This window comes from Bubalus bubalis, chromosome 7 (genome assembly GCF_019923935.1).
Source record: "Bubalus bubalis isolate 160015118507 breed Murrah chromosome 7, NDDB_SH_1, whole genome shotgun sequence".
Taxonomy (NCBI): Eukaryota; Metazoa; Chordata; class Mammalia; order Artiodactyla; family Bovidae; genus Bubalus; species Bubalus bubalis.
In genome coordinates, this window is record NC_059163.1 from 58,964,669 (window position 1) to 58,987,999 (window position 23,331).

Here is a 23,331-nt window from a genome sequence, read left to right on the forward strand (position 1 = left end):
TGGCAGATTCAGTATGACAGAAAAAAAGGCTAGTAACCCTGAAATACAGCAGTAGAAATTATCTAAAATGAAACTGAAAAAAAAAAAACGAGTAAAAAAATTTAAATAGCATAGACTGTGGGATAAGTTAAAGTGGTTTAATATATGTGTAATTGGAGTTTCTGAAATTGGAATGCAAACAGAGGGAGGGAAAACATCCTTGGAGAAATAATGGCTGAAAATGTTCCAAATTTTATTAACGCTATAAACCCTTGGGTTCAAAGAAGCTCAACAACCCAAGCACAAGAAATATGGAGAAAACTACATCAAAGCACATCACAATTAATTTACTTAAAACCAGCGATTAAGAGAAAATATTAAAAGCAGTCAGAGGAAAAAGACAGATGACACACAGAGGGACAAAGATAAGAATGACAGAGATTTCACTGGAGTAAATGTAGGCAAGATGACAGAGGAGCTACATCTTTAAAGTATTGAGAGAAAAAACTGTTCATGGAAACAACCTAACATCCACCAACAGATGAACAGATAAAGAAGGCGTGGTGCATATATACAATAAAATATTACTCAGTCACAAAAAAGAATGAAATAATGTCATTTGTAGCAACATGGACGGACCCAGAGATTGTCACACTGAGTGAAGTAAGTCAGACAGAGAAAGACAAATATATGATATCACTTATATGTGGACATCATGATATTATATACACTATATACATATATATATAAGTATATATATATCTATATAGCTTCCCTGCTTATTTTATAGAGTTAATGAGATAAAACAAGTGAGATCAGGGCTTTATAAACTGTTGTGTGTTATACAAATGTACTATTAATTTATTTACTACTTATTTACCATATCACCACCACTTTATCTGATACATGAGACCTACCTTACTTGTGTATATAAGCTCAAAAACTGATTTGGGGTCAAATTTAAATTTAAAAAGTCTCTCTTCTGGCAATCAGCATGTTTTAAAATATGCTTTAAAAAAAAATAATGTGAGAAAACAGAACCTTTGAAACAGTGATTAATTGCTTTTCTAATGAAGGACAGGGAAGCCTGGTGTGCTGCCGTCCATGGGGGAGTCAGATACGGCTGAGCAACTGAACAATAGCAACAAATGTGGAAAATAATGCCTTTTTTTCAAAACCAACTTAGTGAATTCTTCTAGAGGTTAAGCAAGGTAACAGGTATGATATGCTTTGAAAAATCTTTATAAGTTTTTACAAATATAAATACTATTACTAAATTATGCTTTATATATATGTGGCTAATGTAACATTTAAGAGTACAGGGTGTTGGTGGTTCAAACGACCAAAAGGTTGAAGTGGGATTCTCAATATTCAATTAATTATAATTAAATGCCCGCTAAATGTAGGCACTGGACAGCTAAAGTTGAATGAGGTGTCTTACATTTGTCATCAGATTAAATCCTGAAAGCATCAAGATAAGGAAAATGAGACTGGGAAGTGTCAAGCAGCAAGTAAGAGGACTAGTATTTGAGCCCAGATTGTCCAGACTCCAAAGTCTGTCCTTTCCATTGTGCCAGCAAAGTTGCTTATAGTTACAAAAGCACTTGATGATAGCAAATCACACCAATGTGCTCTACATACATATATAATAATTTTTTGCACATATAATGCTTCCCAGGTGGCTCAGTGGTAAAGATTCTGCCTGCCAATGCAGGAGGCATGGGTTTGATTCTTGGGTTGGGAAGATCCCCTGGAGGGGGAAATGGCAACCGACTCCAGTATTCTTGCCTGGATAATTCCACAGACAGAGGAAAACTATAGTCCATGGGGTTGCAAAGAGTCAGACACAAATGAGTAACTGAGCATGTATGCATGCGTGCACATATAATACCTATATAACACATATACATATACACACACATATATAATACATTACAAGGTAAAAATGAGAAATTTTCCCACATTGTATATTACAGACGACAACACGTACATCTGTGCCATAGATGAGGAAATCACCAGTTAAGGCATGACATAAAATACGGCACTTATCATCCACTGCTGGGAAAAGTCGCGTCTCACGTTCTTCTTGAGCGTCCAACATTTCACTTTCTATCTAAAACAAAGAATAATAGTGGCTCATAGACTTAACTGAATAAATCTGGTTTGCAACATCTAGCGGGTAAGGGAGAGTCTTTTTCTTAAATTCAACTAAATATTCAGGCTCACCAGATAAACCACTTTACTCAGAAAGGTATCAGGCAGGAACCCAGCTTGCCAGCAAGGCACATTAAATATCCCTTTTAACGAGTTTCCCTGATGGCTCAGATGGTAAAGAATCTGCCTGCAATGCAGCAGACTGGGTTTGACCCCTGGGTTGGGAAGATCCCCTGGAGAAGGGAATGGCTACCCACTCCAGTAATTCTTGTCTGGAGAATTCCATGGACAGAGGAGCCTGATGGGCTACAGTTCAAGGGGCTGCAAAGAGTCGGACAGGACTGAGCGACTGACACTTTCACTTTCTTTAATGGTAAAAGTCTTTGCAGTAGCCTCTGCAGTTGTCTTGTAGCTAATCTCTTTGGCTTCCCAGAAGTAAAGAACCAAGAAATACATGTGGGAAGTGTCCTGGTTGAGAAGCCCCAAGGGCCAACATCTCCTGAACAACTCATGGGGCATAGTTTCAAGATCCCCACCAGTGACAGGACCAAACACATGCATGGGTCAATCCATTCCAGGAAGCCAGACCTATGGCATTCCCATCAGTTTTTACAACTTACTTATAGTTCCTTCTAGACGCACTTTACATGGCCATTTTTACATAAGCAATGTTATGAGCAGCACAGCTGAAACTTTGTTGGGTTTCTTGGGAACAGAGTTAAAGGGTTAATTGAGGGTTAATCTCATGCAGAAGGGTAAAGAGTTTTGTCAATCCTTTATCACATATGGCTTTCTAGCTAGTCTGTACATGGTCGCTTCTTGACCAAAGTTCTTGACTACAAAACATTAGGCTATTCATTGTCATCACTGACCTGAGCAGGCCATGGGACACCAAAAATACTTACCAAATGTAACTGGACTTTGCCTTCAAAAAGTGCAGACGCATAGTCAGAATAAAGGCAAACACTGGCTACTGTCCCCAGATACTCCACATCTTTCAATTTTTTAACAGCTGTGGTAGTCAAAACAAGAACAAACACAATAAAATATAAACAAAATGATCTAATCTAATGATCTGCAAATAAGTTTTAAATGTGTGCCTTTGAAAGAATATTCTGAATCTGAAAGTTTTATTTTAGCCATTCTAAAGAAAATCTTAGTTGCCATATAAATTTGCCTTTAGGAATTTCATAGTGGTTCACAAGAAACAAAGTAATAAAAAATAGAGTCAAAAAAAACAAAAAAATAAAGTCACTTGCAAAACAACCAAAAATTAAACCTTAGTGACAAGAAGATTAATGGAACATCTGAGGATAATTCTTAGGCTGGCTCTATTCCTGAGGGACATCTGACCTCCTTCGGGAAAGAGGTGGAGGAGGAGGAGAAGAAAAAGTGAGGTTCCCTTCAGACGTCAGTGGTCATTCAAAGCATACAGTGGGGCGGGGGTGGGGGGGTGGGGTTGGGGGGTGGTGGGTAGGGAATTAACATTTACTAAGTACCTACCAGACCAACACGTGCCTAAGAAAGACCAGGCACAAAATAGATTACACATTTTATCCCATATAATTTTTCTCATAACCCTTTTCAAGTAGAAGAATCTTCATTTTCCAGATGAGGAAACCAAGGCTCAGAGGGGTAAATAATTCGTCTACAGTCACCCAGCTAAAAGGGGCAGAAGGGAATTTGAACCCAGGGCCCAATTCTAAAGAACACAATCTGCTCAGGATACCAGTGTCTTCACAACAAAGATAAAGAACAAAAGAACAAAACAAAAATTTTTAGAAGATTAGCAAAAAACCATTTAAGCTAAGAAAGAGATGTCTGAAGAAAAAGTAAGATTTGGTCTTAAAAGAGACTATTAGTGCTTCCCAAACAAACAAACAGACAAAAAACCAAATTATATGTTAGATAAGAAAACAACTGGATTTAGACTTGCCATTCTCGCCAAGGACATAAAACCAAGCTCGATTATTCATTCCCACAGCCAGGTGATAAAGTCCCACTGCTACAAAGTTGGGCTCCACGTCGACAGAAACTGTGATTGGCAGTTCCTATAATAGAGAAAAGAAGCACTAGTGAATCAACTGTTAACACTGTTTTAATTTTATTAACAAATAAAGATAACACTGTTTTTGTACTCCTTCAACAGGGTTGGCTACGGTGACTTCAAGGAGGGAGGTGAGGTATGCAATCCTGGTGCTGCAGGCGTCTCCAAGGATGGGGAGCTTGGTCAGGAACACGTGCAGCGAGCCTCTCTGGGTGGACAGTGCCAGCAGCTGGCCATCATCTGTCCAGGACAAGGTGCCCAGCCCTGAAATGACGGAGCACATAAAGGATTATTTAAAAACAGATATGCTGTTACAGGAAACCAAGCACACTAAATATCTTAAGCTACCAGAGGCATAAAAATCTTCAAAGTTTTTAAAAAAATAGTGGAAATAGCTTTAGTCTAGGACATTCATCATGGATTGGCTTATGAGCATGAGCCCCGATGCATTCAAAACTGGCTCAAAGGGAAATATATAAGAATTTAGATTTTGCAACTGGATTTGGGATAAAATACAACAGGAATCTTTGAATCAAAGTATATTCACATCCTCCTATTCAAGAAGTTTTTTGTTTTTAGTCACTAAGTCATTTCCAACTCTATTGTGACCCCATGCACTGTAGCCAGCCAGGCTCCTCTGTCCACGAGATTTCACAGGCAAGAGTAATGGAGTGGGTTGTCATTTCCTTCTCCAGGGGATCTTTGTGACCCAGGGATTGAATCTGCGCCTCCTGCAACGGCAGGTGGATTCTTTACCACTGAGCCAACTGGGAAGCCCAGTCAAGGAGTATGACTCAACATAATTACTAATAAAGAAGCTACTTTAGGGAATTCTAGTGAAAGGTGTTAATTTGCTTCCTCCTACAATGAATGCAAACCATACATTAACAAACACATTACTCTTTTACTAAAATGATCAAATGCCAATTTGCTTCAGAAAAATCAATACCTTTATGTTCATCATCCAGGTTGACTATAGCATACATGTCTTTTAATTCTGCCAAGTCATGGATTTTAATGCTGAAAAAAAAAAAAAATATATATTTTAAATATGAGCACTAAGTTAAATTCAAGCAATTATAAGCTATGGAACAGGTCAGTGTTCTCCAAAAAGGGAGGTACAGGAGGATCTATAGGGTTAAGGTAAGAAAATATTAAACTTTCTATATTTAATTATATTTTCTTTAAAATTTTTGTTTGTTGATAGGGGGTGGGAGTGGTGCCCAGCTGAGTTCTTTGATCTACAGTCAGGAACAAGGAGGCGGAAGATCCTGAGGAAAAGTTTGAGTAGGCAAACTTGCCCCTGAGCAGTACTGATTATTGTAAAATGAAGCAGGTCTCTCTTTGCAATATGTCCTCCCCTCCTCTCCCCTCATCCACTGCTCCAAGAGTTCTTTCCTACAAAAATAAATGAGGTATAACAGAAAGATTTGGAAAGGTCTAGGTGGAAAGCTCTGAAAAGTGGAGGCATAATGTTACTTCAAAGGGTTATTGGGAAGGGTAAGTAGGCTTACGGAGAAGGCAATGGCACCCCACTCCAGTACTCTTGCCTGGAAAATCCCTTGGAGAGAGGAGCCTGGTAGGCTGCAGTCCATGGGGTCGCTAAGAGTCGGACATGACTGAGTGACTTCCCTTTCACTTTTCACTTTCATGCATTGGAGAAGGAAATGGCAACCCACTCCAGTGTTCTTGCCTGGAGAATCCCAGGGACAGGGGAGCCTGGTGGGCTGCCGTCTATGGGGTCGCACAGAGTCGGACACGACTGAAGCAACTTAGCAGCAGCAGCAGCAGTAGGCTTATGCAAGTGAAACCTGTGTAGTATGATGTTGGGACCTAAGAGTGGTATTTCTTTCTTCCTGTCTCCCTTCCTCTCTCCTTCCTTTGTCCCTTCTCCACCCTCCCAGTGCTGCTTCTTCATATATTTTCCGTTTTCATTTAATTAAATTTTTGATATAACTGTAGGTCCACATGTGACTGTAAGAAATAATAGAGAGAACAAAGAGCCCAGAAGTAAATCTGTACACCTACAGTCAATTACTCTTCAACAAAGGAGGCAAGAATACACAATGGGAAGAAGACAGTCTCTTCAGCAAGTGGCGCTGGGGAAGGTGGACAGCTGCATGTAGATCAGATGTTAGGGCACATCCTCAAAAGGGGGGTGCGCACCCTTCTGTGCACACCACCCACAAACATACTCAAAATGGCTTAAAGACAAATCTAAGACAAGACAGTATAAAACTCTTAGAAGGGAACATCGGTGGAACATTCTCTGACATAAATCATATCAATGTTTTCTTAGGTCAGTCTAGCAAGGCAATAGAAATAAAAGTGAAAATAAACAAATGGGATCTAATCAAACTTAACAAGATTTGGCACAGCAAAGGAGACCATTAAAAAAAAACAACAACAAAAATGAAAAGAACCTACAGAATGGGAGAAAGTATTTGCAAATAATGCGACAGACAAGGGCTTAATCTCCAAAATATATAAACAGCTCATACAGCTCAACAAAAAAACCAAACAACCCAATTGAAAAATGAGCAGAAGACTTTAATAGACATTTTTCCAAAGACAACATACAGATGGCCAGTAGGCACATAAAAATGTACCCTCGACTGAGTTGCTTCCTATGTTCCAAGTCATCAAATTTCTGAGTATAAAGTGGTTTGTAGTGTTGCTTTGTTAGTAGTTTTCAGATCTGTAGTGATACTTCTATTTCACTCACGATATTGGTGAACTGTATTCTATTTTTGTCATCCTTGCTAGAGATTTATCAATTCCCCCCCCCCCCCCCCCCCAAACCCATAGCTTTTAAATTTTTTCCCTATTTTCAATTTCTGCTCTTTGTTACTTTCTTCCTTCTGCTCTGGGCTTGTTTTGCTCTTCCTAGTTTTTTGAGATAGGAACTTAGATAATTGATTAGATGTCTTTTCTCTTTCCTCTATATCAATTTAGTACTATAAATTTTCTTCTCACCACTGCTTTAGCCGCCTGAAAATAGATATTGCTATGTACATCTATTGAAGATTGAAAACAGGAAGAGAAGGGGACAACAGAGAATGAGATGGTTGGATGGCATCACCAACTCAATGGATATGAGTTTGAGCAAGCTCTGGGAGATGGTGAAGAACAGGGAAGCCTGGCATGCGTGGGGTCACAAAGAGTCGGACACTGCTGAGTGACTGAACAACAACAAATGTACATTTCCATTTTCACTCAGTTCTACGTATTTTCTAGTTTACTTTTAGATTTACTCTTTGACCCATGAATTATTTGGAAGCAGGCTGTCTAATTTCTAAGTATACAGAGAATTTCCTGTTATCTTGTTACCAGTTTCAAGTGTGATTACATGATGGCTTAACACATTTTGTATGATTTCAATTTGTTGAGGTTTGTTTCATGCTCCAGGATATGGTCTACATTGGTGAATGCTCCACGGGTATCTGGAAAAAATGTGTACTCTGTTGTTGTTGGGTGGAGTGGGCCTCCTGTAGTGGGCCCCTCAAGCGGGCCAGTTCTGTAGATGTCTGCTAGGTCTAGTTGGTTTATAGTGTTATCCAAGTCTGCTGAAAGTTTAAGTTACACCATGATATAGCTGTCTTGGCATCTATTTTGTTTGGCCAAGTGGCCTGCAGTGATCTTAAATGAACACTAGTCCCTTTATGCACATTCATGCCCTTCATAGCAGCCCACAGTCATAAGCAAATATAAGTTCCTGATGTGATTTCACCAGTAGCCTTTGTGACCAACACCTTCACTTTATCTACTCAGTTATTTCCCATTTCTGTTGCCTTCCTTTTATTTTTGACATTCCAAGTTTCATTCTGTCATCTGTTATCTCCTATCTGAAGAACTTCCTTCAGTAGTTCTTTTAGAGGAGGCCCACTGGCAGTAAATTCTTTTCATTTTCCTTCATCTGAGAATGTTTATTTCACCTTCATTACTGATTGCTATTTTTACTGGATATAGATGGAAGCTTGGTTGACAATTCTTTTCTTTCAGCAATTTAAGAATGTTATGAGTTTCCTCCTGGTCACTAAGGTTTATGGTGAGAAATCTGCTGTCATTCAAAATGTTCTCTGGCTGCTTTCAAACCTTTTCTTTGCTTTTAGTTTTTAGCAGTTTAACCATGATGAGTCTGGGCCTACATTTCTTTGGATTTATCCTTTTTGGGGTTTGCTGAGCTAGTATAATATATAGGTTGTCTTTTGTCAAACGTGAGATGCTTCCAACCTTTATTTTTGAGATTTTTATGACACAAATGTTAGATATTTTGGTAGTTTCAAGGTCCCTGAGGCTGTTTTTTTTTTTTTTTTTTTAATCTTTTCCTCTGTGTTCAGAATGTGTATTTCTATTGATCTATCTTTAAGTTCACCAACTGTTTTACTCTGTGATTTCCATTCTGATATTACATACACTATATTAATTTTATTTTTTCACCTCTAGAATTGCCATTTGGTTCTTCTTTATAGGCTCCATTTTTCTCCCCCTGAGGTTATGTTTCAGTCTGTTTTAGAATGCTGTTACCTTTTGGAACATTTTTATAATAGCTGCTACATGCATCACCTCAGCACTGGCGTCCTTTGATTGTTTTTTCTCAAGTGAGTCAAAATTTTCCTGATTCTTCACGTGTCAAGCAATTTGGGGTTATATTCTGGACAGTTTGACAATTATGTTATGAGACTCTGTCTTGTTTAAATCCCACGGAGGAAGTTAAATTATTTTTTTTTAAGGAGGCAATTGGCCCAGTTGGGTTCAGGCCACACATTTCGACCAGCCTTCTGTGGGCTATGATTTCAATGTCTGTTCCACTTCCAAACCCTTTGCAGTGGTATTCAGGTACGTCCTTGTATGGTCCACTCAGTGGCCAGTACAGGACCTGGGCTATGATCTATCCCTTAGTTCAGTTCTCAAAGTCTTTGTCAGGCATGTACGATATGATACACACACGCAGCTCAGAGATGAACCTGGGACCTCATAAGTATCTTTGTAGGATCACTTTCCAGAGTTCCTCCTTCTCTAGGACCTCCCAGGTATATCAGAATATACCTGGGCTTCCCCTTGTTGGTCTTCCAGCACAAAAGCTGGGCTCTAGTTATTCTGCTCTGGTCTTCCTACAACTGTACCGGCAGCCAAGCAGCGAAAGGACAGAGAGAAAAATAAACAGTGGGGGTATCCCCATCTTCTCGGGACCACAGCTCCCCCAACTGGAGAGGAAGGTTTGCTTCCTTCAGGGTTTCAGGTGCCTGTGGGTCCTTTCTGTCACTGCCATGGTGGACTGCTTGGTGGCTGGGGCATGAGAGAACAAAGGGCGAAAAAAGAGAAAATTGAGGGATTTCCCCAACTTAGCCTGAGTGTTAGGAGTTCTCTTTCCTGCAAGTTGAGCCAGAACTAAAGGGCTTCTTTCAGAGCTCTCTCTGTCTCTGCTCCAGTGCTTACTTCCAGGTCTCAGGCTGCCTTGAGTCCTGGCTGAGAGAGACCAGAAGACACACAGGAGACTCACCGCTGGCTCAGTGGTACTTCAAATGCTGGCTTTCTTCTCCAGTCTGCCTGCTACTATTTACTTTTCAGAATCCTTACATAGCTGTTTTATGAGTTCTCTTCAGGTTTTATGGCTGTATTTGGTGAGAGAGATAGGGTCAAGGGTACTAACTCCCTGTTACCCAGAAGTGTCCATTTTATTTTTATGACTGATTTTCAAGTATACTCCATTTTAGGTTTTGTATTTGGTACACATTTAGTATTTTAGGTTTTACCCTGAGTGTTCAAGGCAAAGGTAAAGATATCTTAGAAATTTTCAACTGCAAACATGTTCTAATAGTACAAGTATGGTGGATAGATTAACATTAGTTAACAACATCTTGTTGAATCTCTTGACCATTCCTTAAATAAGCTTTCCTAGGAATATGTGAATATAACTTACCAGTTATCACCACACGTAGCAGCTTTGTTAAGGGTCTGTGATACTGCAATACTGGTTAGACTGTCTTTATGGTCACGAGCCTGAAATATCTCTTGACCAATCTCTCGAATATGAGTGGAAATGACCACAAAAGTTCCACGTGAAAAACCAATCATGATGTAGCCATCACCGTACCTACAGCAACAAAGGCAGTAATACAGTAAAAGGAAGATTAACTGTCATTTGCAATACAGTAATAAACAAATACCTTAACATTGAGGAAATAGAGAATATCATTTATCAAGGGCCTATTTGCCAGATAACATGCTAGGTAGTTTCACACCTTAAATCACAGACTGCAATCCAGAAAATGTCACAGAGAGGAGTGAAAATGCTACAGACAAAAACGAAACACATTATACTTAGTAAGGAAAAACACTCTTTATGTATAGTGCTTCTGTACATACCAACTGTAGCAGACAATGTTGCCATAGTGTTGCTGAAACTCCAGATCAATTGGGTTATCTGGTTCATTCAGATTAAAAAGAAACAAAGTTTTCTTGCCAACCACTACACTTATCTGCCAAAAATAGGAATTATGAGAGGAATGTTCAGTACTTCATGAAGAGACTAATAAGCAAATTCAAACAGCATAAACTTAATTTAGAAAAACAACTGAGCCAAATTTAGGGTTAAATATTATAAATTAGTAAGGAAACAATGTGACTAACTCAAAACATTTGTATCATTTTCCTAAAATGTAGTCTGGGAAGGATCCTTGGGTTTACACATACCCAAAATATGGGGTCGCACAGAGTTGGAAATGACTGAAGTGACTTAGCATAGCAATATACCCTTGGAAGTATACTAAAATAGCTCAATGGAATAACTTTTAAAAATTCTCTGTACCTCTAATAAGAGTACCGTGCAGTACAAGAAGGTAAGTCTGACACAGTTTCATTGTAACTAAACTCACATTCAGAGTATAGCAACTCTTCTACCCTGAGGCCATCTGATTTTGATTCTAAGCTACGTGGGTTTACCTGTCCACACCCGTGTGGATAATCTAGCTCAGCTTTTTATATCATCACTTTTTCCATCACCTGCAGGGCACTGGTCAATGTGGCTAGACTAGTATCCCTGTTACTCACAGGCCAATACTAAACTGTAATTCTCAGCTGAGAGTGTAACTGTGTTGAGACAGAAGAGTACACTACTGATTTGGGCTCACTAAGGGTAATGGATATATATATATAAACAGAAACACTTTGGTATATTTCCTTGCTTTGAAGATGCTATCGGTTATGAGTCATTATCAATATAACATCTTTTAAAGAAATAAAGAAAAACATTACTTCATTAAATATATTCTGGTTGATTGTGAAAACCATCTGGACTTCAGAATGTTAAAATGTGGCAGGGAAAATAAATCTAAGGTGTTAAAAAATAAAACTAGTAATTTCTGGCATTCTGGTCCCCATATCTGATAAGAATGAAAAAACTTTAAAGATATAGAAATCAATACTCTTGTTTTTCAAGGCGCCCCCACTGTTTTTGCTACCATAAGGAGAGCAGCCACGGTGCTACAGGACTCTATCTTCAATTGTTTTGATGTTAGGTGGCAGCAAAAACAATATTTAGGCCTGAGAAACTGGGGTCTATGTTGCTTTCATAAGTGATGTACCATAATTTTTTTAACAGAGATTCTGAACCATCCTAGAAAAGGAGACAGTATATCCTACAAAATTACCAAAATAATTTGGGCCTGGATTTAGAACTCTTACTGTGCTTTCAGCAGTGGAGGTTCGGTCATCAGTCTTCATCATGGAAAACTGCATGTCACTAGGCTCCGATCTCACTGGTATCTGTGGAGATGAACATAGTATCACCATGAATAAACCCCACACCCAAATTCCATTAACAAAACAGGGAGCTTGCTTTCATTTCTGAATACATTGGACTGAATAACCTGAAAATCCCACTGCTACAAAGTTCTAGAAATTCAGGATGAAACTGAACACGTATCTTATTAAATGGCTAAGATAAGCCTGAAAGAAGGTAAGGAAGATTTCTGTGGCCCATAAGCAAAGATCAAACTGAAAAGCAAAGTGAGTGCAGGAACTGATGCTGCAGATATCTGGCTGATAAAGAGAGATGATAATGAACCCATTTGACTCGAACTGGGCTTTGGTTAGAAAAAATTCTTTTCAAATCAGTTTTCCTCCTATGTTCATTGTGGTCTAAGGTCCAAAGTTATACTCTGAGTGGTCTAGAAACTCCCTGCAGCGTTCAGCAAAAACAAATCTAAAGCCTCTTCCAAGGCTGCAAACAACTTCCTACAGTAGGTGAGCTCCCAATTCAAAATGAGAAAATTCACAAGCAATGTACCAAGAGCAAGGGTCAGCAGATCTAAAAAGAACAGAATTATCAGAAAAAGATCATAAAATACTTTTAAAATGATTACAAACATAAAAAGACTCATAAATAAAAGAAAAGACAACACTTTCTTTAAAAGTCCAAGCAGGTTTTAAAAAAGAGCTACAAAGTACTTTCCACCAATAACAATTAGGGTCATTAAAATGGGAAGGACTGATGGGATAGAAGATTAGACATATTTGAAGAATAAGTGGACTGATTTGTGGAAATTATCCTGAAGATTGCACAGAGTGACAAAAAGAAAATATGAAAGAGAGATTAAGAGACATAAGATGGTCAAACATATGTCTAACAGTTGCTGCAGAAAGAGAAGAACAAGGGCAAGAGGCAAATTTCAAACAGACAATGACTAAGAATTTTTCAGAACTGATGAATGACAGCAATCTTCAGATTTAGGAAGCAAGACAAGCAGGATAAATAAAAAATAAATCCACAGAAGTAACGATGGTGTGCTTTGCAGAATAGCCAAGTATAAGCAATTTGGAGAAAATACCAGATGAAACAATACTTATAATGTATGCTTTGTTTACTAAATTACAACTTTAGTATGTCATATTCTGGAAGCATAATTCTTGGGATTAAAAATGGGAAATAGTTATCTTGTATGTAAATAATAGCTCAGTGGTAGAGCTTCCTGGGATGTTATATGTGGAAAAGTATTCTAAGGTCATGTCTTGATTCAGTGAAGAAAAAAATGCCAGTATCTACTGACGATGTCTGGTATGGACACAAGAGCAGGGACCTGTAGTATTAGAATTCTGAAGGACATCAATACAGATTGATGAAAATTACAAGGTTTCTAGAAACTATTTTTACATCAATGCCTTCCTTAAGAATCACTGGAATCACGCTGTGGTCTGCTCAATATGACTGAGTTACTTCTACCTCAATTTCAAAGCTTTCCAGATATAAGAACCAACTTTCTTCTTCAGACTTCTGTAAATTCTCAAAGCCCAAATTTTCAGTCATTCCGGTCTTCAGCAAGCCATAGTAAGTTTTTCCTCTTATCTTTCTGTTCTGCTTGGAGTGAATGACAGCAACTGATAAAAGTCTTTCAATATCCTCTATAACAAGTTTTAGCAGGGTACATGGTCACCTAGACAGACTAAATTTGCAGCTTCCATGGCAGCACTTAGGTTTGACCATACGACTAGGTTCATGTGATATGAATGGCAGTAGTGACTGCATCTTCCAGCTCAGGTAGCTTACAATTCCTTGCACTCTACTACTCTTTTTCCTTTCCCTGGGGCTGAAATGCAGATGTGGTGCTAATGAGGGCAAAACACCCTAATAAATGGCAAAACATTAAGATGGAAGGAAGGGTGGGGAAGCAGAGAAGGGGGACTTTACACAACCTGGAGAAGCAGAGATACACAGATGACCTGCTTACCTCTGTTATATAATAAAATGAAAGAGGAAAAAGCCACCTGAACTACTATATTCTTAGAGTCCTTGTCATTTTGGGTCTCTGTTACAATAGTTTAGCATACACCTTGACTGATTTAGATCTTCTCTCTTACAAATTCACAATCCAACATTCATTTACCTCCTCTATCTCACAAATGCTACAGGGTTTGTAAGCTATATCACACATTTGACAATCATATAAGGCTACATGTGTTTTATCAGGATTAGCTTTCTCTTCCTGAGAGAAGGGGGCCTATGGCGGGCAGCCTCTAAGATGGGCCACAATGGTCCTCACCTCCTGGCTTTTATGCCTTAGTGCGATTGCCACCCAGACCCTGAGCATGTGCTGAACCTAGTGACTCACTTCTAGAGAACAGAATATGGCAAAAATAATTCTGAGATCAGGTTATTTATTAAGAGGTTGTGGCTTAAGTCTTGAATGACTATTCTCATTCTCTTGCCAGTGGCTTTGTTGTGAGATATGCTACGGAGAGATACATGTGGCTAGAAAATGAGGCAGGCTTCCAGTCAATAATGACAGGAGCTAAGCCCTGAGCCTAACAGCCTGCCTTTCAACAACCACATGAGCTTGGAAATAGACTTGTCCCTAGTCAAGACTCCTGATGAGACTGCAGTCCAGACTGCTAAATGACTGCAGCCTCGTGAGAGACCCTGAGGCAGAAGCACTCAGCTTAGCTGTGTCTGGACTGCTGCTGCTGCTGCTGCTAAGTCGCTTCAGTCGTGTCCGACTCTGTGCGATCCCATAGACGGCAGCCCACCAGGCGACCCCGTCCCTGGGATTCTCCAGGCAAGAACACTGGAGTGGGTTGCCATTTCCTTCTCCAATGTGTCTGGACTGCTGCTGCTGCTAAGTCGCTTCAGTCGTGTCCAACTCTGTGCGACCCCATAGAGGGCAGCCCACCAGGCGACCCCGTCCCTGGGATTCTCCAGGCAAGAACACTGGAGTGGGTTGCCATTTACTTCTCCAATGCATGAAAAAGAGTGAAAGTAAAGTCACTCAGTCCTGTCTGACTCTTAGCGACCCCATGGACTGCAGCCCACCAGGCTCCTCCATCCATGGGATTTTCCAGACAAGAATACTGGAGTGGAGTGCCAACTACTCACCCACAAAAACGGCAAAGCAACATCTGTTGTTTTAAACTGCTAAGTTTCAGGGGTAATTTGTTATGCAGCAATAAATAGCTAATGTAGGACCTATTAATGTAAAACTAGCAGTATTCAAAGAATGTGTCAGTCACTATTGCTCTAGAAATACTAAACCATAAGCCAAGTCATCCGAATTGAAATTTTGCCACTGGTAAGATTATATAGCTATGGCTAATACAAATTCCCTTAATCTTGGGCAATTTGAACAGCAGTAAAATTTAATCCTAAAATTTAATTAGGATTAGTTTAGAACCAATTTAACATATCAGCTAAAGGAGTGGGCTTTAGAATCAGGCAGATCTGACTGAGTCCAGTGGTTATGATTTACATTGTAAATACACAAATAAAATAAGAGATATTCACAAATATAATGGTTGATTATAACCACAGAGCTGATAATCCAAGCTAACACTAGCCAAGGGGAAGTGTACAAAGGAGGAAATTTAGATAAAGTATTTGTATTAAAAGAAAAATGTCCTAGTACATAAAAAGAAAAAACTTGATGTTTAGAATATGAAGTTATTGTAAACATCTTTCATAGAGATTTTAAAATTTTATAGGTCAGTTTGATAGACAAACCTTATTTTGGAGGAAAATCTGAACACAGCAAGTCAAAGAGATGTTACTGTATTACCTGTCTTATTGTGTCACCTTCCTGATTACTAACTGTAATCATTTTATCTTCACCACCTAAAGCAAGCATGTTTTCTGCATTCCAACTTCCACATGTGATTTTCTTAGTATGTTTTCCTGCAAAAGAGATGATTGTTGTACATATTGATTTCTCAAAAAAAAATTTTACAAAATCTGTGATGGTAATCTCAAAGTTTAGATAATATACTATGGAAATTAAACTAACAAGGAATTTAAAATCTCAAAGCAGTTTAGTGTCTAAGCAGCCTTATTTAAAAGAGTTTATAACAAAGTTGTAAATCAAGATAACTGTATATAAGGGCAATCCTATTTTCCAACTTTGTATGTGAATATGAGCATAGGTCCTAACATAAAAAGATATCCCACCCCTCGACAAGCTTGTTTGTTTAACCATATAACAAAACCTATCACAGTAATGTCTTAAAAGAAGTAAATCTCAAAGCACTGAAGTTATCTTTATTATATTCAGCTTTATGATGTGGGAGATCCTTGGCATAAGCCGATTCAACATCACAATTTTGATTATTTGTATATAACTGAAAGACATACAGTGATTCGTGACAATATTGAGGTACAAATATGAATGCACCTTAGTGAGACTTATGTTAAGAACTGAGTCATTTAGCTAGTGAGGGATATTAGAGAGCCACTAAGTATCAGAACGCTTTTTAATTAAGCAATCTAGCCAGTGCAAAAACTACATTTTGGGGTGGAAATCACATGACTTGACACCAGGTTTTCGTTAAAGGTCCTAGAATAGATAAATACTCAAGAGTCTCAAGGTTAATTAAGTATACAGTTTCTGGAGGCAGGCTGCCTATTTTGAGTAAGTGGCTCCACTACTTATCACAAAACCTTGGGTAAGTTAACCTATCTATTCCTTAGTCACACTGTCCTAAATCTGGGGATAATAGTAGAAGCTATTTCACAGGGTTGGGGATCAAATGAGCTAAAGCCCTTAGAAGAGTGCCAGCCATACAGGAACTGCTATATAAGTGTTAGCTATTTTAGCTGTTATGGAGACAGAGATCATGCTTATTTTATTCCTTGTACCCCCTATTGAACCTAATACAGTATCTCTGCAGAAAGCAGGCTCTAAATAAATAGTTATTAAGTCAGTAGACCCTGAAGCAAGAGTGTGTCCAGTGTGTTAGAGGCTCAGCTAGAACAGTGTGGCTGGAGGCCAGAAAGTAAAGAAAGGTAACTAAGAGATGAAATCACAGTTTTCAAGGGCCAGGTCATAGAGGGCTTGGCTAGCCATTGTAAGGATTCTGACTTTGATCTTGGGTGACATGAAGAGCCACTGGATAGTTCTGAGCAGAAGGCTCACTTGGGCTTCTGAGTTGAGAATATTCTTATAGCAGGGCAAGAGTTGAAGCAGGGAGACCGGTTAAGAGATTGCAGAGATGCAGGCAGAAGATGTCTGAGCCCCACACCATGGTGGTGGTGGTAGTGGTAGAGGTGATGAGACAAGTTGATTCTGGACATATTTGGAGGTAAATCCTGTAAGATTTTCTGGCACATTTGGTATAGAGGGTATGAGGAAGATAAGAGTCAGGATAACAGTAAGATTTGGCTTAAACATCTAAGAGGATGAAAAGATATCAATGATGAGAGGGAACAGCTGCACGGTTTGGTGATATCAAATCTGAAGTATTTACTAGAAATTTCATTGGAGCTGTTGAGTAAGCAATTGCTTGCATGAGTCTAGAGTCTGGAAGAGACAAACATGGGACTACAGAGGTAGTATTTCAAACCAGGAGACCAGAGCACAAAAATGAAGGGACATTCAGAGAAGAGACTGGGATATAGGAGATTTTGCTGATCATGGATTGATTAAGAGATATAGGTAGTACAATGGAACTGGGTATCCAAAGTAATAGGTATTAGAAGGGATAAAGGAGTACATTAAGAGAGGTGGAAAGATGCCAAGGACAAACTTCATCCTACACTCAGGACAGAGAGAAGAAAATCTCTCCTTTTCTTCTAGAGCTCAGAACTCAGGTTAGTCCTAACATCAGTGATAACAGTTAACACTTTCGTGTGCTTACTTAACAGTGTTCTGGGCAGGTATTGACTCATTTAATTAATATTAGCTTACAGGAATATACCACAGTTACTGAAATGTGAATCATGTTTTTGGGAGACTGGCAATATTAAGTAAACTGTGGTCAATGAAATTCATGCATATTAGAATCATGCAAAGTGAGGATTGCCTGTATCTAACACAGTTCAAGGAAAGAAATCAGAGCAAGACCTAACAAGGGAACAGACATTTAGTTACTGTAAAAACCACTTGCTGATTGTGCATTTGTGCAGCTGCTACTGGAAGTGAAATGCCTTGGTTTTAGAAAAGTAAATTATTTCAGAGGAAAAAAAAAGCGCACCTATAAATCACAACAAACTCTGAAAGAGGCAGTGAAAGGGCCTAAAATGTAAAATTAACCTGAATATTTTCAGGTCTATTTTATACAGTTAATAAATCAGACTGAATTAGAATCAATATTCATATTAAATACAAAGATCACATATAAAATCATGTACATATGAACAAATACTGACACCAAATAATCATGTTTTGACATGATTATTTTCTTCTTACCTCAAGTGTCAAGCTATCTAAGGATCGTAAGTTAACTGGTAGGACATGCCTATAAATGAAGTGGGATACAGAAAATGCCTACTGAAGTCAAACAAATTAATTTACATGGTGAAAGCTGATTTTTTAGTTCAACTTTTCAAATGGATCAATGGTGTAACTGTATAGCCAGAGTGCTAAAAATACACATATGAAAGATATACATATATGTGAAAATAACTTGAAATGAATAAGTGTCTTTAACTGAAAAGCACTTTCTCAAGTATTCTGTGGGCACTATTATCTCCAGCATTTAATTCTTCCATTAGCAGTAAATTATAATTAAGCCTACCGATTTCACTCCTCACCAGCCTGATGTTACAACAATTGAAAAAAATCAATACTATTTCCTTCAGGTAGTCAGATGCTAAGTGCCAGAGGCTGGGGGAATCAAAGAGGCTAAATCAAGAAGGTCAAAGAAGGAATAAATATGCATACCTTCCAGTCATATACCCTGAGGTAAAAATAACTCCTAGTTCACTCCTAGATTAGTGATTGGAGAGAGTGAGGGGTCAGAATTAGGAATATGGATATACTCTGTCCAAGAAGTCGCCAAATGTTTTAGCCCATCTACTAATGTGTTGATAGGCACATGAGCTACCCCATACCAGAGGCATAATCTGGGTGAGAAAGGGACAGATGGAAATCATGCTATTAATGTACTGGTGTCCAGAGGCACAGGCTCACTTACCTGAGGGCAACTTGTTTTATGTAACCTGGGAAGTTTTTAGTAGGTAGTGAAGATGGATCTTCTAGTTAGACAGAGGTATGGCTTGACAAGGGAAGTCAATTTTAAACTACAAAATTTCCCCTGCAATATCAGGGAAACCTGAGGTGATAAAATTTACATTTATGTTAAAGCATCCCAAATATTAAGCAGTGTTTCCAGCTGTAACCTACCAATGACAGGAATCTTTCGAGATGTCTGATGATTATAAATTAGCAAATTTCCTTTAACAGTTCCAACGGCCAGGAAACTTCCAAATTTTGACCAAAGAAGGAAAGACAATTGATCCCTGTAACGTTAAGATGTAAATTACTAAACAATTTACAACCTAACCTCCTAAGCAGTCCTTTTAAAAGTGCTTCGTGAATTTCATGAATAACTGTAATATCTAGTTAGAAGCTGAAGTATAAAATTACAATTTTAATGATTTAGGACAAAGAGTAAGTGCTAAAGGCATTTTGAGACACTATAAAGTGATCTTAAGTCAGTGAGACCTAAAATACAAATGTATAATGAATAAAAGGCTTCAATTCAGTCATGATGGAATCTCACATTTCAGGAGATGACTAATGATAAGACAGTTATTAATCTGTCTACTAATAATTGTTGTAACTCTAATTGTGGTAAAAATCTTAATGGATAACATCTTAAGCTTTTAAAAAGTCTAAAAATGTGATACAGTAAACTGAAAAAATTATTGGGAATTCATGATTTGAAAAAGGATATAGATTTTCCAGCTCTGTCACTATTAAGGGCATCTCAGAAGGAGGTTTGGGCTTCCCTGGTGGCTCAGATGGTAAAGAATCCACCTGCAATGTGAGAGACCCGGGTTGGAAGATCCCCTGGAGGAGGGAATGGCAACCCAATCCAGTATCCTTGCCTGGAGAACTGCATGAACAGGGGAGCCTGACGGGCTACAGCCCATGGGGTCACAAAGAGTTGGACAGAATTGAGCAATTAACACTTTCACTTTCTTGAATGGAAGCACAGAGTGTGTAAAATCCTTCTGAAAAGTGAGGTATGGAAGTGTAAAAGGACAGAGCAAGAAGTGGAGGTTCTCAGATCTAGTAGACTTGATGTTGGTCAGACACCATTGCCTGTGGGTGCATTTCTTGAGCCTCACTTTGGAGGGTCGAGGGAACCTGCAGTAGGGGGATGTTTTGACCTGCTCTGTTATTCCTTGATAAGTCGGAAAAGTAAAGCCTAATCTTATGGTAGATGTGTGATCTCTTCCTGCACTTATAGGCCACATGATGCTATGAGGCAGATATTATTACTAGACTCATTTTACATATATGAAGAAACTGAAGCTTAAGCAGAGGTTAAGCAACTTGTTCAAGGTCAAAATTGCATTTCAGCTGTAAATACTGACAAGTTTTTCTTTTCCATATGGCAAACAGCTTCTATTTTAGCAGAGATCTGTAACTTATTCGGTCTGCCCAGGATTTCTTCCACTTGTGAACTGCCCCACTCTTACCCCAATCTTCATGGGTAGGATTATCAACCCTATGGCCCTGTCTACCCTATTCAAAGACCTTTTAAAGAACTGAGAGAATACTGGCGATGTAATAGTGGCATGCCCTTTTCTTTGGCATAACTTGCTGTGAAGAATGGTAGAAGCTGATGCCAGTAGCCATCAAAAGAGTCTAAATATATACAGGATGGATAAATGACTTGGACCTATTGTATAGCACAGGGGACAATATTCAATATCCTGTGATAAACCACAATGAAAAAGAATATGAAAAAGAAAGTACATATATGTATAACTGAATCACTTGGCTGCACAGCAGAAATTAACACAACATTATAAATCAACTATACTTCAACAGAATTAAAAAAGGGAGAGAGTCTGACTTAGAAGTCAATACAGAGAAAGAAAGAGCTGTGAGATGTCTAGATTGCATCACTACAACCCCTAGATCCGGTCATGCCTGTAGTCATCCTATTTCCAGATTTTCCTATAAATGTTTTCTCTCTTCTTTGGACTTTTTAGTCTATTTCACTGAAAGCAACTTTTTAAGAAGCTCTTTATATTTTAGAATGATACTGTATTCTAATTAATTGGGCAAAATTAATAGGATTGTATATAACAATTTTAAAAGAAATGAATTTTTCCCTTTTATAAGAAAATAACTCATCAGGGCATATTTATAATGAATGTAGTAAGATCTTTTTAGCATCAAAGCTGCAAATAGTATTTCTAAGTGAAGATTTAAAAAATAAAAAAAGTTATCCTTACCTCAAGCCACTGTCTAACTGACTGGTTTTGTTCGTGTTGGCATCCCACAGATAAATGCAACTGGATTTCTCAGCAATCACTGCTAGAATATCTCCATCCTTGTCCCAATCCATAGTAACACAGTTACTTTTTTTAAAAAGAGAACAAAACAATCACTATACATTAAAGTAGGGGAAAGAAATTTAAACAATCAACTATTTGTGATTTTTGTCTATAGCAAGTCCATTCAATCTATTTTTAAAGTCATAAACTTTCTAAAGTAAGAAACAGAACTCCAAATTTACTGCCTGGATAACACTAACACCAATTTTGTTGTTGTTGAGGGGATGGAAACATTTTGAATTCTATTTTAAATATCATTTTCACATACTATATTAAATACAATTATATCTAATAGGTTAGCAGATTTTCTTGACACCTGTAAAGAGCTGGGCTCTTGTGGTAAAATACTCATCAAGCACCTCTAGAAAGGAATCATATCTGGAATCAAGAGGAAATTTGTGTGATCAACTTTTGAAAGGTGGTTTCAGATGCACAGAGGGAAAAAGAAGGTACTGATAAGAAGTGAAATATCTAGACAAGCTGTGTATTAAACAGAGCAAGGCTGGCTAGATGTAGGATTGCAAACAGTAAGAAATACTGAATTCTGAAATACATAGTAAGAAAAGTCATTTTCATTTCATATCTTAATACTGAATAGAATAAGAAGAGTGATTTAAGGTAACAAAATAGTTATAAATAGGAAATGCTCTATTTAATATGTTTCTTACTGTTTAAAATTACTCCAAGTGTTTATTATAATTTAAGAACTTCCCTGGAGATTAACCTTTTCTTCCTCTTCTGATTCTGTTTCTCATTTGGAGACTGTTTTGGGGCACCTGCCCAGTGGTCCCCAACCTTTTTGGCCTTTTGTGGAAGACAATTTTTCCGTGGACCCGGGGTTGGGGAGATGGGCTCTGGATGATTCCAGTGCCTTACATTTATTGTGCACTTTATTCCTATTATTATTACATCAGCTCCAGCTCAGATCCCAGACTTTGCGGGCCCCTGAAGCAACACTCAGCTTTCCATTTAAGACATCTGGGAATCACTTCAGTTATTTTATTCTTCAAACTACTAAAATATGTTTGGGGATCTTAATTTTCTATAGTATTTCCACAGATTTTGAGAGGTATGGAAGAGGGAGGCTTTCAAATTCTTAATAAAATCATTAAAGACAACATATAATAGCATTTTGTTTATCTGGTGATGTTTTGTCAGTCTAATTCAGCTATGTTGAATACAGCAAAAGAACTCAGAAGCAAAAAAATAAGGACATTGCATAACCAAAAGCAATGTTACAGAGATTATGCAATAAAGCTCCTACAACTTAATCAGAGAAGTTTTTTACTAAGTGCCTTTTCACTTTATTCTAAACATAATTATAACTAGCTTGCCCTCTGTTCCCCAGAAAATAGAAACCAGAAGCAACAATTAAGAGAGCAATAGGAAATGCTAAAATGGTGGCATTAGGTGGGTGTGAGATAAGTAGAGCCACTAAATTTGCAAAGATGGTGGCTGATAAACTACACAAGGCTGATGTGAATTTAAAAAGCCTGGCAGCTTAAGACCACTTAGGTCTTATGCAAACATCATAATAACCACTAAGACTATGGGTAAAATAACTAATACAGGGAATGATCACACTGAATTATTAAAAATGCTTATGTTATGCTTACTGTAATCTAGAATGACTTTCTTAAAAAGGATAAAAAAAGTGTGGAAAGTAACTATTTTCCAATTTATATTAGAGAGGAAATACTACATCAATAAGGGCTTATCTGCAAATATATACACTAAGGCTTGTTTACAATTAAATAAGAATTCTTTCACATAGACTCATTTACAATTCTGCCTTAAAGCTTATCTGTCAATGAATGTATTAAACTCTTAATTCATATGCTATATACCTATTTCATTAACTGCTTATGGTATACAA

General features: G+C 38.0%; 1 protein-coding gene across 3 annotated transcripts in view; it reads right to left on the reverse strand.

Annotated features, from left to right (window-relative positions):
- The window catches only part of WDR19 (WD repeat domain 19), an 81,045-nt gene that overhangs the window by 50,901 nt on the left and 6,813 nt on the right, over positions 1-23,331 (reverse strand). For 2 of the 3 annotated variants that reach the window (XM_006066133.4, XM_025290152.3), the window contains exons 4-14: positions 21,354-21,479; positions 19,285-19,400; positions 15,727-15,842; positions 11,867-11,947; positions 10,550-10,662; positions 10,104-10,277; positions 5,130-5,200; positions 4,272-4,444; positions 4,070-4,184; positions 3,039-3,145; positions 1,970-2,092 (exon numbers count right to left, since the gene is read on the reverse strand). In XM_006066133.4, coding sequence (XP_006066195.3) covers positions 1,970-2,092; positions 3,039-3,145; positions 4,070-4,184; positions 4,272-4,444; positions 5,130-5,200; positions 10,104-10,277; positions 10,550-10,662; positions 11,867-11,947; positions 15,727-15,842; positions 19,285-19,400; positions 21,354-21,479 — 1,315 coding nt within the window. Of the gene's footprint in view, positions 1-1,969; positions 2,093-3,038; positions 3,146-4,069; positions 4,185-4,271; positions 4,445-5,129; positions 5,201-10,103; positions 10,278-10,549; positions 10,663-11,866; positions 11,948-15,726; positions 15,843-19,284; positions 19,401-21,353; positions 21,480-23,331 lie in introns of those variants that run through there. The other variant, XM_006066134.4, reaches the window with a different exon arrangement.